The sequence below is a fragment of the Scophthalmus maximus genome, chromosome 19 (genome assembly GCF_022379125.1).
Source record: "Scophthalmus maximus strain ysfricsl-2021 chromosome 19, ASM2237912v1, whole genome shotgun sequence".
Lineage (NCBI taxonomy): Eukaryota > Metazoa > Chordata > Actinopteri > Pleuronectiformes > Scophthalmidae > Scophthalmus > Scophthalmus maximus.
In genome coordinates this window covers 8,609,184-8,625,441 of record NC_061533.1, presented here as the reverse complement: position 1 = coordinate 8,625,441, position 16,258 = coordinate 8,609,184, and the positions used below count along the sequence as shown (strand labels likewise).

General features: G+C 42.3%; 1 protein-coding gene across 1 annotated transcript; it reads right to left on the bottom strand.

Annotated features, from left to right (window-relative positions):
- Positions 1–37: 37 nt before the first annotated feature.
- mapkapk5 (MAPK activated protein kinase 5) lies at positions 38–15,446 on the bottom strand. The gene is made up of 14 exons (XM_035639654.2): positions 15,125–15,446; positions 13,457–13,530; positions 9,924–9,999; positions 8,428–8,525; positions 8,055–8,163; positions 7,597–7,686; positions 7,047–7,142; positions 6,851–6,931; positions 6,572–6,759; positions 6,052–6,172; positions 5,788–5,918; positions 5,399–5,514; positions 4,835–4,939; positions 38–4,070 (listed from the first exon to the last, which is right to left on the bottom strand). The coding sequence occupies exons 1-14, from the start codon at positions 15,158–15,160 to the stop codon at positions 3,976–3,978; spliced, it is 1,416 nt and encodes a 471-aa protein (XP_035495547.2). The 5' UTR covers positions 15,161–15,446; the 3' UTR covers positions 38–3,975.
- Positions 15,447–16,258: the final 812 nt, after the last annotated feature.

Genomic DNA, 16,258 nt, shown 5'->3' with positions numbered 1-16,258 from the left:
CCTAGAAAAAGAAAAGACAAAACCCTGCAAACCAACGTGTCGAAAAGTCAAAGAGTTCCTTTATTACAAAGTCAGCATGTTGATGATGACATTCCAAAGAAAGGCAGAAAAAAATAGATGTGTTGACAGAAAATACAGCGAGTCCTTCATAAGGGATTTGGGTTCATGCTACATAAGTGCCGGACGCGAGAAAAGAAACGAGTTATACAGCAGAGATGAGGCTCCGTTCTTCAAAAATGATTCTATGTTTTCCCCGATATGAACAGGAATTGCAACTTCAAGTGAAATAAATGTCATCTTGAAAATGAAAAATATATATATATATATATATATAAACACCTCTGTACTTTATGATTGCACATACAGCAGAGGAAACAGAAGTAACTGGTGCTTATTAAAGTGTGTAGCCCCTTTTCTTGTTAAAAAATTAATAAAATAAATCAGTGCCTCTTCACCGATCAGATAAGAGGAAGTGATGAGTGGAAACAAATGAATGTCTACTGCTGGGTTCACTTGAATGTCAGACACCGAGTCAGACTGAGCAGCTAACGGCAGGTAAACGTTGCCCGAGCGTGACCGTGTGTTTCCCTCGGGGGTTTTCATTGTTACCGTCTCAGGGAGCAGAGAGGATCTACATTTTATTTGTGGGATGGGGGATGTTGTTGGAGGAAGCAGCTCTGATTCAGTAAAGCGACCCACACGCACACATAGCCAGAGGGGCAAACATAAATCAATTACACATTGTTACACATCCACACAGACACATGGTCAAAGTAAAATCCAAGAACAGCAGCAATTCTTTTTTCAGGTTTCAACTTGAAGTTTTAGAAGCTACGGTGATTGTACAATAGTGTACGCCTGATGGGTTGCAGTCCAATGATCCAACATAAGATTTAAACAAATAGGGCAGCAGCTAATGATTTCTTTTTATTATAAAATAATTTCACATATATTCTTCATTAATGGACAAGTCCTTTAGTGTGTAAAATGTCAGTCTTCTCATATTCCAAGGTACTGACATCTCTGTCTGCAACAGTCAGATTATTTTTAGTTTAGTAAATTAATTGTTGCAGCTCTAAAAGCAGGCGGCAGGAAGCAGTTGGGATTTTTTCTTTTAAATATGAATATGAGAACCTTCATATTTGTAAAGCTCACTAAATAACATTCATTTTTATTTGTTTCAAAAAAACGTACCAGACTACTTCCTGGCTGGGCCCTGTTGCCAGGCAACCAGTTGGAGTAGTGGTAGCTATGCATGTTTAAGGAATAGTACAACACAAAGCTCCATGTGCAATGGTGAATTGTGGTTCTTTCTGTCAGCATGAAATATATGATTTTTTCAAAAATCATGAACTAATCCTTTAACGTCTCAGTTGGGAAATAAAGGCTTCCCAATTATTTTATTTTTTTCTAGGTGCTACATGAAGTTAAACATGGTTCCAAAATCAATACCCAGCATTGTGAATTGAAAACCTTCACATCACAAATTGAAAACAATCAAATCGCAGACAAATAATAATCACGGCTTTCAATGATTCTGAGTTTTCCCTTCGTCCTGCAACTTGTTGGGGGGGGGGGGGTTTAACTGATGAGAGCAATTAAGGATGAAGATGTCGCCCCATCAACAAGGCACATTTGAGTGTTAAACTTAGCCACGTAATAATAATGATAAGGCCTTTTTCAGAACACAAGCTGTGGTTGTAAGGGAGACCGTCCAACAAACTGTCAGTCAAAGTGATCTCTCAGAATCATGTTAGCGACGATATCCTCGGTTAGCCAAACCTAAATGAGAAACAGACGTACAAAAGACAGTTTGCACTTTGTCTTCATGTTTACAAATACACCTTCGCCCTCCTGAACTTTTCAAAAGTTAAAAAAGCCCTTTTATTTTATTTTTGTTTTGTCTTTTTCAGAAAAAGTTCATTCGTTTTTTTTAGATGGTTTATTCAGCTGAAGAAGTAAGAATTCTTTTAAAATCCGTAAAGGAACACCTCATCCCTCCAGTTCATCTAGAAAAAGTCAGAATCACCAGAATTGGAGATGCGTGGTTTTCACTGGAAAGCAACAACATATTGCACCGATGTCTGCAAATGAATCAAAACAAACATACTTTTTTTTCATTGAGATGAAAAAAAAAAAAAAAAAAAAAAGAGTAAAACACATAGTTAACACAGTAAATGACGCAGTAGGGAAAACTATGCTTTGCAGGAATACATTTATATTAACCTAAGACTTCATCCGAAGGGAATTTCTTTTTTGAAATAAACAAAACGTGAACATGCACTTTCATCCACCTGACTGCTGCTCACTAGGCTCAACGGGGCCTCGTTCAAGCACCTCGACAGGGATCCCTTATTTTAACAGCTCTGTGAAAGAAATATGATCAGAAATGACCAGAGCTCGGGAGCAAAACAGCGCAGTGAAGATTTCACTCAGGCTAATCATTGATGTGATATAAATTCACTGACTGAAAAGTGAGGACGAGCAAAGGGAGGGAGCGTTTGCTTGTCTTCTAACCATTTAAATGAAGACGGGTCTATGGTCTGACACGCCATCTCACTGCCATGTGCATGCATGCATTATGAGGACATGATTGACTCGCTGCTCTATTGCACATTCAGTAGCACGGCCAGTTTTATGACACTGAAATCCAACTCCAACTGCTCTTTTCTGGCATCAGGACATCAACGACCTCCATGTGACCCTAGCGCTGCTTTGAAAAGCACTTAAATATTAACTGACCCTGGTCTGAATTCCAGTGGACGCAACTTGACGTCAGAGATTGTGCCCGTTTCACCATCAACAAGACTGAACTGTGAGAATCACATCATAAATGTTCAGCCGTAGCTAAAATGGGAAATAATTCACTCCCATTTGACTTGGCCGGACACGATCCTCCGAAGCTGACAAACCGTTTCATTCCTTCATGCGTATGAATTAAACAAGAGAGATTGTGGGGGGGAAAAAACGGTACAGCTTCAAATTGAGGTTCACTTATGGCCCAAGAACTCTTCTAAAGAAGGTCGTGAGACAGTTAAAACATCAGGAGAAAAGCTGAGTGTACCTTGAATAAAGATTTGTTAGTCTAAATGAGTCAGCCATTGTTAACGCCTATCTGGTCTTCTGAGGGGTCGTGACAAGATGAACAAAATCGGGGCTCTGTTTTTTTGCATTTCATGACACTTTCTTCTTCCGCCATTTCCACTCTGCCTTGACCTCAAGATAACACAGAGGTCAGGGGGAAAGTCACACAAACAAACACACACACACACACACACACACACACACACACACACACACACACACACACACACACACACACACACACACACACACACACACACACACACACACACACACACACACACACACACACACACACACACACACACACACACACACACACACACACACACACACACACACACAAATCATATAATTTAAACACAGTCTGAGATTCAGACAAGTGTGTGGAAGAACAAAGTCACAACCGTAGACAGCTTCTCAACTTTAGAGCCTGTTGCCGGGCTACAAGTAGGTATAAAATAATGAAACTCTTTGTTTAAATAAATAGAATTATTAGGATGGTTAAAAGAAAAAAAAAAAAATAGAATAAAATGAAACAACTGGGATAAAATAAATGATCGCTTGGACAAACATCTAATAAAAATTCCCTCCCAGAAAATAATTTCTTTCACTGATTTTTCTTTCTTTTTTTTTTTTGCAAAAATGAAAATATAGTTGGTTTTTTTTCCATGTTCTTTGCAAGTGTCCATTTAAAAAAAGCATTATAGTACCAATGAGTCCTTTTTTGAAATATATCTACAGCTGTACAATAGGTCTTGCCAGTGAATTCATGAAAAACAAAAAATATTAGCGTATAATTTTTACATAAAAAGCATCTTTACAGATATGGGTTAAAAAGGGTCATAATAAACAATATAAAAAGAAGATAGAAAAAAAAAACATCTTTCGCTAATGAGATTCTTGGAGATTCGTCTTTTCTTCAATGGCCTGTTTCACTATTTCAGCCAACTTCAAGCGGTCGACTTTATCCGAGAAGGCTCGTCCTGCGAAAACGAAAAAAAATGATTTGGTGGTTAAGCACCTGAAACAATATATAACCAGAGGAGCAAACAATTCACAAAGACGAGTTAACGATAAGTTCCTTTAACTGGCGTAGAATCAAGATTGTAATGCTGTAAAACTAATCAATACAAAACAGTCGTCTGCTCCATCATCCATCAGGCTTTAGCCACAGAGACTGTGAGACGATTTGTTTTCTGCTGATGTTTGGTCGACAATGGAACAATTCTGGCTCTAAAAAATTGCAGGTCATAAAATTTGGAAAAATTAAGATTGTGTTTTTTTCCAAACCCGGTTGCAGCTCTAGGTGGAACTAAATCATTTTTTGGGGGGGGAGGGGGGCCTTGAAAAAGGACTAATAAATAACTCAATTGCAATATTAATTTGCTGAACAATTTTCGACTGAAGTATTGATCAATCAACAAATCCTCTCTGTTCAAGATCACTTTGGGGTTTTTAGCTGCAATTTGACTTTTGATCTTACCAATTGATTTTGGTGACAACAGGCTCCTGAGTTATGTTTGTGTAAGTCATTATCTTCTGAGAAATTTGAAGCAAATAGAGCAAAAAGGGCCTGATAATGATAGAGGTATTACAGATAAATAAATACAACGGAAAGACAAAATATCCATATCTATGACTGTAAATTTAAAACAGCTGCTTTGATTTGAGTTGTTTCATACAAAAGGTAAAAATCAAACGTTACAGAATTGTTTGCTGAATCCACACAAGGTGAAGTGGTACTGACCGTCCCAGCTGAGACCCTGGAGGCCTTCTCGCAGCAGTTTACAGTCTCTGTTGAACCTCCAAGCGTCGTACATCACCTCGTTCAACTTCTCATCCTCGTTCTCTCCTGGACAGACAAAAAACATTCCCCCTCAGACGCTGCTCTCTTTTCGCTCTGAGCTAATTTAAAACTGGCAAGAGAATAACCTCACGATCGAGCCTCGCGCCATTCGAGTTATTAATATACACGGCTCATGCAGCTTAATTAGAATTTTTAGGGAACATTTTATTCACAAGAGTAATGATGAGAGAGCGGGTGTTAAACTGAATGTGCTGGTGGGAGGTGAACTCCAGTAGCCGGACGTTGAGAATCGCTGATCTGACGCCAAATCCATGCACAATAATTTCAAAAAACACAAAAGTTGCCAGTGAGGTCCCCTGAGGTGTCTGTATTGCAGCAGATCACACCAGTATACAGTGATATGCAATATAGTCTTATAATTTTTTTAATATATTTGTAGTTATGTCTTCACTAAAATGTATTTTTTAAATGTGTAGTTAGTTAAAACTTCCTCGCTTCACTGACCAGCTTGTGGTAGTATACACTGTGCAATGACATCTCGTAGTTTTTCCAGCGCTACGTTGGAGTCTTCCCCTCCGTTCTCCGGGTCGTGAATGAAGAAACTGTCACTGGGCTTTGGGCTGCGGGACAGGGACAGGGACACCATAACATATTTCAGACTCAAACTTTTATATTCTATTAAATACACAGGTTCTCAGAGTGTGTAATAACAAAGACTAAATAGACTATATGGAAAGTCAGAGACCCAGAAGAGAATGAGAGTTTAAATGTAAGTGCAATGTTTCTGGATTACAGAGTACAAAAATATATATATTTTATGTCTCTAAACGTTTTAAAACATAACATGAGAAAAGCTGATGGGGGGAAAAAAGTTGACACATGAGGAATCGTACCCGAGTAGTTTCCGTTTCCTGAGGATTGGGTTGTTGACAGAGTTCAGGGGCTTCAGGCTCACATTAAGATCCTGAATTCTCATGTTGGCCAACTGCTCTGCATGGGCCTGCTGGATACCTGCGACTACAGCCTGGGACAGATCAGCAGAAAAGAAACAAAGAGAAAGGTGACTCACTTTCTATGGAGGCCTCTGCTGATCAAATTGTTCAGGAACAGCAGCATGGCCGAACAACACTGAGGCAAAGATTTTTGCACCCACTCACCTTGTCCATCATCATCTGGGCGGACGGCAGCACATTGTCCAGGGCCTCGGTGCAGTTGAGCCACGGGTGAGCCAAGACTCCCTCAATGGTCAGCCTCTCCTCCGGCTTCACCTTCAGCAGCCTGGAGGGGGAGCAGGTGAGGAGGGGAGCCGGTGTAACAAATTAATACACAGAGAAACGAAAAATGAGGGAGAGTGACAAGTGGGATGGGATGACTGCAGATAAGGAGGCAGGAGAGATGGAAGGAGATGTGGGAGGAGGCAGGACTAGTGGTGATAAAAGTGACAATAGCATACAGGAATAAAATATAAGATGCGAGTCTGATACAGTTGCAGACTTAAAAACAAAAAAATGTTGTTATACATTTTAGTCAGTCGAAAGGGTTTACCATTACGGAGTCGTCTAAAGAGTCTATCCAGGTTTGTCTAAAAGTGTTTAACCAATTAAGTGAAGCGCATACCATTTATGATTCAGCTGCAACAGTGGAGAGACATAGGGAGGTAAAACGTAAGGGACTTACTTGCGTACAATGTCCTTGGCCATCTCGGAGATCTGGCTCCACTCATCCTCGGGGAAGTCAAAGCTGCCGGTCATGATCTTCTTCCTCATGTCCTTTGGGATGGTGCGACTGTGGTGCTTGGAGTAGAACGGGGGATAGCCGCACAGCATTACGTAGATGATGACGCCGAGAGACCACAAGTCGCAGCTCTGGAGAAAGAAGAGAAACATTTATCCTAAACATTTGAGGAAGACGGCTTTCAGCACTTCAACTGCCATGGACAACGGACATGGGTTTCACCTTGTTATAGGTATAAGGAGTGGGTGAGGTAGGTATAATTCCAGACTTTTCCTTCTGGTGTCTTCTTTGAGCCTCAAGTACCTGAGCAGCGACAGTGGCAGAAGATCAAGACAATAATAATTCAATTATCCTTGATATGTTTATGATGTCCCATAGCCAGAAACATGTTATGTGTGCTCTATGTTTGCATTTTCACCTGAGGTGCTACGTAGTAAGGAGTGAACTGAGGGGTCATAAGGTCGCCTTGATCAATTTTGGCAAAGCCAAAGTCGCACAGCTTAACAGGAGCATCCTGTGGAAAACAGATTCACACAGAGTGAGAGGCATGAATGTAGAGCGGGCGGAGAGACACATTTTATTCATGATTCTTATCAAATATTTGACTTTGTTTATATCTCAGTGGCTTCATGGGGTTTCACTTCATAGGGTTTCTTGTATTGCAATACATTTGGGACATCAGTGAAGGTGCTGCCAGAGTAAAGATGGACTTCAATGTCTATCAGCGTAACTGCAGAGCGCTGCCAAAATATTCAACATCATCTTGGCCGCGGTTTGTCAAAACTTTTCTCCTCAGTGTCTCGAAAAGCAAAGAACCGGCTGCAGAATCCAAGTCCAGCGAAGTTTATATTCAATTGTAGCATACTGTATTCTGTGTGACCAACTAATCAACTCAAAAGTGTACTTCCAAAAATGCAGCATGTGTCTTTATCTATTCTCTGTGCAGTAGTTCACTTCCAGCTACTTACCAGAGAGTTATCCTTGAAGAGCAGGTTCTCTGGCTTCAGGTCACGATGTGCAATATTTAGGGAGTGACAGTGTTCCAAGGCTTGACTGATCTATAGGAGGAAGAGACATCAGACTCAGCCACCACGGTGTGTGTGTGTGTGTGTGTGTGTGTGTGTGTGTGTGTGTGTGTGTGTCAACACAATTATTAAACAGCCTTGATTTAAGCCGATGTGTGTTTCCTCACTGATAACCTGCTCCCTGAGCTGCTTGATCTCAGACACGACATACAGAAGAAAGCCACCAGCGGACGAATCTTGGCAGAATTATGAGGATAGAAATCCACTATTGGGCAAAAAGGACTGACTAACCAGAAATCAATATTTACAGCACAAAATCGCATCCTGAGAACTTAAAGAGAAGCGGTGCTTGTCAACTCCTGATACACTGCCGCGGTGTGTGTTTATGTGTCTGCACCTACCTGTTTAGTGACCTGGCTGGCCATCTTTTCAGTAAAGTGCCTGTGCTGACTGATTCTGTGGAACAGCTCACCACCTTCCATCATCTCCATAACTATTAGAAGCCTCGCTCTGTAAAAACACAAACAAGAAAAGGAGTTGTGGATGGTGAGAGGAACCAGTGAAAGAGAGGAGATGTATTTTACAAACAAATTCCCACACAGACACACAACAGTCACTTTGCTGAAACTTTTGTCGAAAGCAACAATCATCGAGTCAGGTAGCTCTAAGGGCCCACACTGGGATGACCTGGAATCAAACACCGAACTTCTGTACCATAGTCAGTGGTGTAACCCACTAAGCTATACCAGCTAACACACAGACACGCTTCTTCACCTTGGACTAGACTCATGCGGGAACTGGACACTGTTGGCGTAAACCTCCAGGATTTGCACGATGTTCGGGTGGTGGGCGCACATCATGTGGAGACGCACCTGCACAGCACACAATCAAATACCGAGTGCAAAGAGTTAGTCACTTAGTTTATTTGTTATCATGCAAAATAACTACAGCACAAAACAGAATCCCATCCTTGATACAATCACTCTTACTTGTCCTCATAAAACTCTGGCACTTCTCTGCCCACTTGAAGTCATAAATCAAAAAAGATATTGGCCATTTCATGTTGATATTGGCAGATATAAAAGCACAGGTGTATATATAAAAAAAAAGAGAGAGAATAAAATGTGGTCCTGGTATTGTGCACGCTGGCTCCCTGTCACTGGGATATTTGAATAGAACAGAGTCGTTATTAATGTCATTAATTATGTCTGTGCTTATCCTACTGTGATAAGTCAAAATATATCTACTGTGAAAAAGGCCTGTGCCATCATTTCATTAACTTTTATATCCTGATATCAAATTTATATGGAGGCTTAGTAAATTCTGATCCAATAATGACAGTAAAACATTTTTTACATTGCCCACAAGGACTTATATAATACACCAAGGGATATTAAAGTGATACCCTAGTAATAATATAGCAAAAATCGCTATATAATTCTATAAATCCTAACACAATGTGTAGATGTGCAATGACAGAAATTCAATGTGCAATAACCACCTCTATGTATTACTGCTTGTGGTATTATATTGGTTCCTGTAGATTTAATAACCTTGTTTATGGCTACTTTACTTCTGCTGTTGGACACTAGGGAACTGAGGAGCTGTGACACCACAAGTGGAAGAGAAATAGGTTCCTATCTACATTGAGTCACAATGGTCATTGCAAAATTTCTGCTAAGTTACACAGATTCTATAAACTGCAAATTATGCAGGCGACAATACAGAGGGCGTCCTCCAACTAACCCGTTGCATTGATGCATAATTATGCAGAGTCACTCTCAGTAGAGAGAGTTGAGAGTGTTACCTTTGTAAACAAACTCATCCTTAAATGACACACACAAAAACCTTAACAACCTATATTAAAAAGATGATACAAGTGCCTGGTTACAATAATCAGTGTCAGAGTGTTTGCTTGTCAGTGACACCTTTTCCAGTTCGGCAGCAAGAGCTTGTGTGAATAAAAGTCTGAGAGCACTTTGTTTTGACTGCATGTCTCACAGCTCGACTGCCGTTTGAGCTGCTTGATCAAAACAGAAGGCTGCTAATGACATGGAGAGGCTGCTAAACAAACTGTTCCACCACAGGGAGACACAGAGTTGCAGACAAAGAGGCGCAGGGAGACAGATTGATGAGGAAAAGGAAAACAGGAATTAATAAAGATAGATAACAGGCAGGCAGACAGACAGAGCAACGCATATTGATATGGCGTCGACCGCAGACAACAAACAACAGGCGTTAATCCCGACCATGGCAGGGTTTCGTCTAACCTCATTTCTGGCCTTGGGGCGATCAATGAGGATCTTCAGAGCCAGGCGTTCCTGAGTTGACTTCTTCACACAGACTCTGGACAGGAGGGAAAACAATGAGTCAACAAACCAAAAATGTCTGTCACCAGTGTGATCGTGTAAAGGATCGATAAGTAGTAGTTCTGTAGTGCGGCAGGTAACACAGTGTTTCATGTGTCATGTAAAAGGCATTCGCTGTGTCTGTACATAAAATAAACAGCTTGACATTATGCCAACATTCTCACCTGTAAACATAATCAACAGAAAGTCAAGTCATTTAATTTATATATCCACTTTTTCCCCCATTTCAGATGATCCTTTGAGGATTGCCGAGACGCTGGAGCCAATCCCAGCTGACACCCTGGACGGGTCGCCGGTCCATCACAGGGTCGACAAACAGACAAACAAGAATCTCCAATTAACCTGGACCGTGGGGGGGAAGCTAGAGTACCCCGGTGAAAACCCACGCAGGCAAGAGGATAACACGCCAACGCCACACAGAGAGAGAGAGAGAGGCCCCAGCTGGCCGGCAGGTTTGAACTAAGAACCTTCTTGCTGTGAGGCAACAGCGCTTACGGTCTCAAGTCTTTACTAATACACAACACAGCTGGATCAATGTGGGACAACGTGTAGTCTGATGAAATGTATAATCCTGCTTTGTCCTGAGAAGAGGTCATTTTTTGCTGTCAGTAACATGGACATGGAAACGTGGAGAGCAGCTGTGAAAAGCCATATGTTGTTTACATCGAGAGAAATATCAAACCCATCAACCCACGAGTCTCAATGGTTTTATGGCGGCATCAGTCCATCAACTGGAAATTATGTGGTTGTGATGTGCATCATTTCATACATATTTCTACAAAATTAGCCAGAAAATGATATTCATTTTTACCCACAGACTAAGAAAGCTAGGAAATATTCTTATTTAAGAAGCCACAACTCAGGAATTTATCGTTTTACTCGAAGAAGAAATAATAATACAGTTTTCAGTGGAGATGCAGATTCATTTTCTGTTGATCAGCTAATCTACTTAGTAAACAACGATTAGCAGCACAGCACAAAAACTTGCGGTTGGTTTCTAATTTTACTTCAATGTTTTCAAGTTTCTTTGTGCTTGAATGTTGATTTACAGCTGATAAACCATTTTCACCCGTGCTTAAGTCTAGGTGATATGTTCTGCGAAATAAATACTGAATAAACACAGAGACAAGACAGCAGCTGACTATCAGGAGTTCAGAGCTGTATTTTGTCAACATCACAGTTTGTTGCGGGGAATTTGAGTCGTGCCTGCATCTTTGTAGCAGGAGTAAAACTGAAGAAAATCCTCTGTGGGTCTTGTATATTTAACATTGACATGGTTGGCAGTGGTCTTCTTCAAACTACACTTAAGGATCGCAACAGTACAAATTTAAACTACAGAATGTGGATGTACTTTTCAATTTCTATTTTTTTTTTTTTTTTTAAATCTCATTAACTCCTTCACCCTCCTCTGAGCAGCAATGACTCAAATATTCACTTTGAAAGAGCAACCTCTGGCCCTGGAACTCAGATTACACTATTAAAGCATTACTGCGAGAAACATTCTGTTTCGGCCAAAGTTCAGTCCACTGGAAAGCAATACCTACCTAATAAATTACAGTTTGACGGGGGAGGGGGGTTGGCACAGTCAAAAGACATGAATGTGTCATGAGGCAGAAAGAGGTGAGCGTGGGATCAAATTAGAAGAGAAAAAAATGTCTCCATGAATCTGAGTGAAATGCAGAGTCATCAAAATAAAGAAACAGGGTGAGAAAAGTACAGCATGAATCATAGAGTTTAAAAATAAGTTCACATGGAGGCCTGATGAGTCAGTCTCTCAGTGATCTTGTCACTTAAGGCCAAAAGTGTACACATAAGGAAATAACAGGTTGCTCCCTCCTGATCTAGATCTGGCTGCGGTGGCTTCAAAGTGCAGAACGGGCAGCTGGGAATCAGTGACAGACATTGACATATTACAGCTGGAATCGGCGAGGCAGCCGGACTTGCACTGAAGAAACTGCACATAGCATAAATGGGACACAACTGTACGCAGAATAGCCGCTGCCCATCCGTGACGCCTTGTAGAAAACTGAACAAATGTCAGAAGTTATTTCTATGAGAAGATAAAGTCAGTGAAGGCTGAGGTAAGAAGAAGAACCATGCACGCATGGGCAGTTTAAATAGGAGAAAACAGATGTACCCATCACCGGGCCAATGTCAAAACATGACAGAGATACTGCAAACAACACTGGTGTTGACGGGTGGTGATTCAGCGTGCAGCACAATGCTGAGTTTTTCAGTCTGATGGCAACTCTGGTCGGCCTTCTAGATTCACCACAGCACTTGGTGCATAACGGTTAAATGTAAAAAGGCTAGTAGTCATGCGTCTTATTGTTAGCATTTCAGAATGATGTGCTTTCCTGTGGTGTATTACTCCACGTGTATTAGAGTGGAAATGATTCGAGAGAAGAATGCAGAGGGAAGAACACTTAGGATTGATACCTTGTGCATTCACAAGCATCCGCTATTTGATCTGAGATCTGCAGCTTTTGAAAAAATGTTTGTTGCTTTGAATCATCAGTTCCAATGATTATGACATAAGAGAAGACTTTTCAAAAACTACAACTACAACCCCCCCCACTCAGGGGTTGGAGGGTTTTGTGCTGGATGCAATCAAACCAATAAAAATTGTCACAAAATATTTCCACATTAAGCCTTGTGCTGTGATGCTGGTCCAGTCTGTTAAGTGACAACCATCTTGCTCTTTCACATTTTCAGTGTGTTGATGTGTCAAGTTATATGGTCAAACTGTGTTGGTGAACTTGTGCCACAGTGAACAACGTTGCAATGAAACCACAGGAGGAGTAATTCATGACAACCATTGGAAACATGTAGTGAGCAGCAGACAGAAAGTTTGTCTACTCAACAGGCCAGTTTACCAAATGATCTACATCTGAGGTGAAATCATACGTGAGTCCCGCAGTATAAGCCAAAAGTGTGGCTGCAAGATCTACTACATCTTACGCACGCCACAGCAGCATTACAACAGTGTTGTTATCATGCACTATAAGGACTGGGCAATATATCATATCTCTCTTTAATCCTTACATGGGATCTCAAAGTATGCAGAGTCGCGATGTACTATTTTCACATGAAAACAAGACTAGTGATCCTGGCTCTCGCCACACAGCTGGATATAACCAAGCATGTCAAATTTCTCCCTGTATGATTTCTGCAATCCCAAACAATGCCTGTCCAAAAATGACAGCTCCAATAAGATTATCAGTTTCTCAGCAATTGATTTCTAAATCACAAACAGATACCATGACGACGTGTCAAGGTCATGCAATACTACTTGTTCTGGTTCGAGTTCGATAAAAAAAAACAAATTTTGTTCCGTTCTGTCAATGCAACACTGGCCCAGCGGCAACAGTTAAAAAAAAAGATATGTGACATTTAGAGAGCGGAGAAACACCAACTCTCTCTCTCAGACTCACCTGACAGGTCCACTGATGCCGGCTCCCAACTTCTGTGTCCAGTTGATATTGTACTCGTCCAGAATCGATGATTCCTGTTGGGTGCGGACACCACACAGAGAGCATAACAAATGGTTGAAAGAAAAAGAAAAAAGGAGGCAAACATTTGTGCAGAAGTAAATATTTTACTACTCTAGGACTGCGATTATGAATCCTCTTTACTTTTCACAGTTATCATTATGGTTTACATCATGCAGCACAATCAACAGTCCAGTGCCCACTACCACCCAGAAAAAAACTCAAGACCATTTCCATTCATTGTCACTGCACAGATCAATCGACCCAACCTGCCGTTTATCATAATATAGTCTTCAGAGATGGCTGACTTTCTATTCAGTGAGAGGACAATGCATGCCCCCTTGAATTAGCACTGGATTGTGTAATCCATTATCACCTGTCGAGATTCACGAGTGCTAATCTTTCACAGAGATTATTCTTGACAAACAGAAGACTTGGCTGCACGTGGGTAAACTTAGTCCCTGCTGTCTATAAAAAGGACCACTGACGATGGATGGGATGCTTTCCATCCAACAAAGACTCTTTTTCTTTTTTTTTTGCTTTGTCAATATTTCCAGCCTAGTGAGGTATTTGCATAAAAACTGTCAAGTGATCCTTCCCTTGTTTATGGTTGCAGTAAGTGACTCACATATACCTCAAACCTAGGATGGTAAAATTATTAAATTAGCCCTTTTCCTCATTTCCTGAGAAGACACATGGTCTTGGCCAACACAAGGCCACTGCCAACAGGGACCATGTCTCCTCCCAACCTCTCTGCTCGCCAGTCCAACTTGATCTCTGTAACTTGATTCCTGCGGAGCGGTCAGGTAGGTTAGGCAAAAAAACGACACCGGCTGTTTACACACTTTGTTCCAATCCTCTTAACCTGTTCTGAGAAAGTCAGCTGTGTGCACCGCAGGTTACCATAATAACTTCTCGGTTCGGAATGTGTAAGGATCTGGACACCAGAGAGTCTGGGTGAGCCAGTTGAACCACTAATCTTTTTAACATGATAATGGCCCCTGTGCACAAGAAGGGGGGGGTTCCAGTATCTACTTCTCTCCCGACTGCGAGAGCCGGGGCCAGGGCCACTTGAGATCACATCTTACTGTGGACACAGTTGCCCTGGCAGAGACACGCTGACAGGAGCGGGCCAGGAGCAAATCCCGGGGCCAGGAGCAAATGGAAATGTTGCCATGGTGACCACGACCCTGCTAGATGGACCCGAGCCCCACAGTGACTTTAAGAATGAGCGCGAATTTCCAATGACACACGTTTCATAATTCACATTTCTACTGTGTATAAGGCGCTCCACACAGGCGAGGGGTGCCGGGGTCCGTACTGTTTGGAGCATTCTCCATTGCAACCATTTATTTAAATGGAATAGGCAATTAAGCTCATGTTGACAGAGGTAACACACCAATCCAAATATAAAACAAAGGAAGTAGGAATCAGCCTGTCCAATCCCAAGACAGATCCCAACATCAGCATGTACCATTAGTGTCGTTTCACCACTTCAATTTGAACTTCATGCAGATTAAGGCCATTACTGATCCCTTCTGTGAAACGCAGAAACAACGACTGTGAGTTCTACTTGAAACTAAGATTCACATTTGATCTAGTTCAAATTACCTTGATGAACTTGTCTGCGTTGTTGTCCTCCGACATGGTGTCCTGCTCCGGGCAGATGGAGTCTGCCTCGCCGATCTCAGCCAGTTGACAAGTGGAAACAAAAGAGGGGCTTTTTTTTTCTTCTTCTTCTTCTTCTTCTTCTTCTTCTTCTTCTTCTTCTTCTTCTTCCCCCCTTTTGACCTTTACAAAGTTTTGCTCGTGCAAGACCCGGACGGGCCCGAGGTCTGTTATATCACTACTGACAACAGAACAGGGCCATCGGGGCAAAACGACGTTGGACCACCGATCGGACCCGAAGCCCACCAGCCGGTGCGACGTGACGTTAGATCAGGCCAGCTCGGCTCGCAGCGCCGCGGTCCGACTCGCTCTTCCAGTCGCCTTGAATCCACTGTGGTGACCATGTAGAGCGGCTAACTCCGATCGATGCGACCAGAAGAAAAAAAAAAGGGGGGGGGGGGAAGCCGAAGACAAGTCCAACGTGGAGTGGCCCCACCGCTTTTGGACGGGCACCGACAACGGGACAGGAAGTGTATTTTTAGCCGGCGCAATGAGAGCGGCGCTGCGCGAACACACCGGGGACCGGCTAAATTGCTAGCAAGTGAGCTGGTGCCACGAACGGGGCAGACGGTTACACAACAGAGGCCAATGTCTGGAGATCAGTCGGGGGTAGAGATGCTGTCGCCCGCCAGCTAAGACCCCCCCCCCGAGTTGACGTGACACCACCGGCACACCGTGTTCCCACAAAGCACAGCAGCAGCCTATTATGTCGTCGAGCCCGAGTCCGGCTGCGCGCTAGCCAGCTAGCTCATCTGGCTAGTTAGTTTCCCGGCTCTGCTCCAAGCCACTGGCATTATTAACATTGTTCCGCAACGGAGCACCGCAACTATCAGCACTCGTACGGAACAACACCACCGTCCGTGCGACGGTAGTGGTGAGTGGCGAATGTTTTCAGGAGGTGGTCGAGGAGAGAGACGGGGTCTGGGGACTATTTGACTAATCCTATAGCTTCTCGTCAAGGGGCACACACTCACACAGCCCGAGTCGGCACTACGCAATAGCAGTCCGAGTATAACGCCTGAGGGAAAATCATTCGCACTTTTAATAATCACAGACAAAATGTGGATATATGTTAAT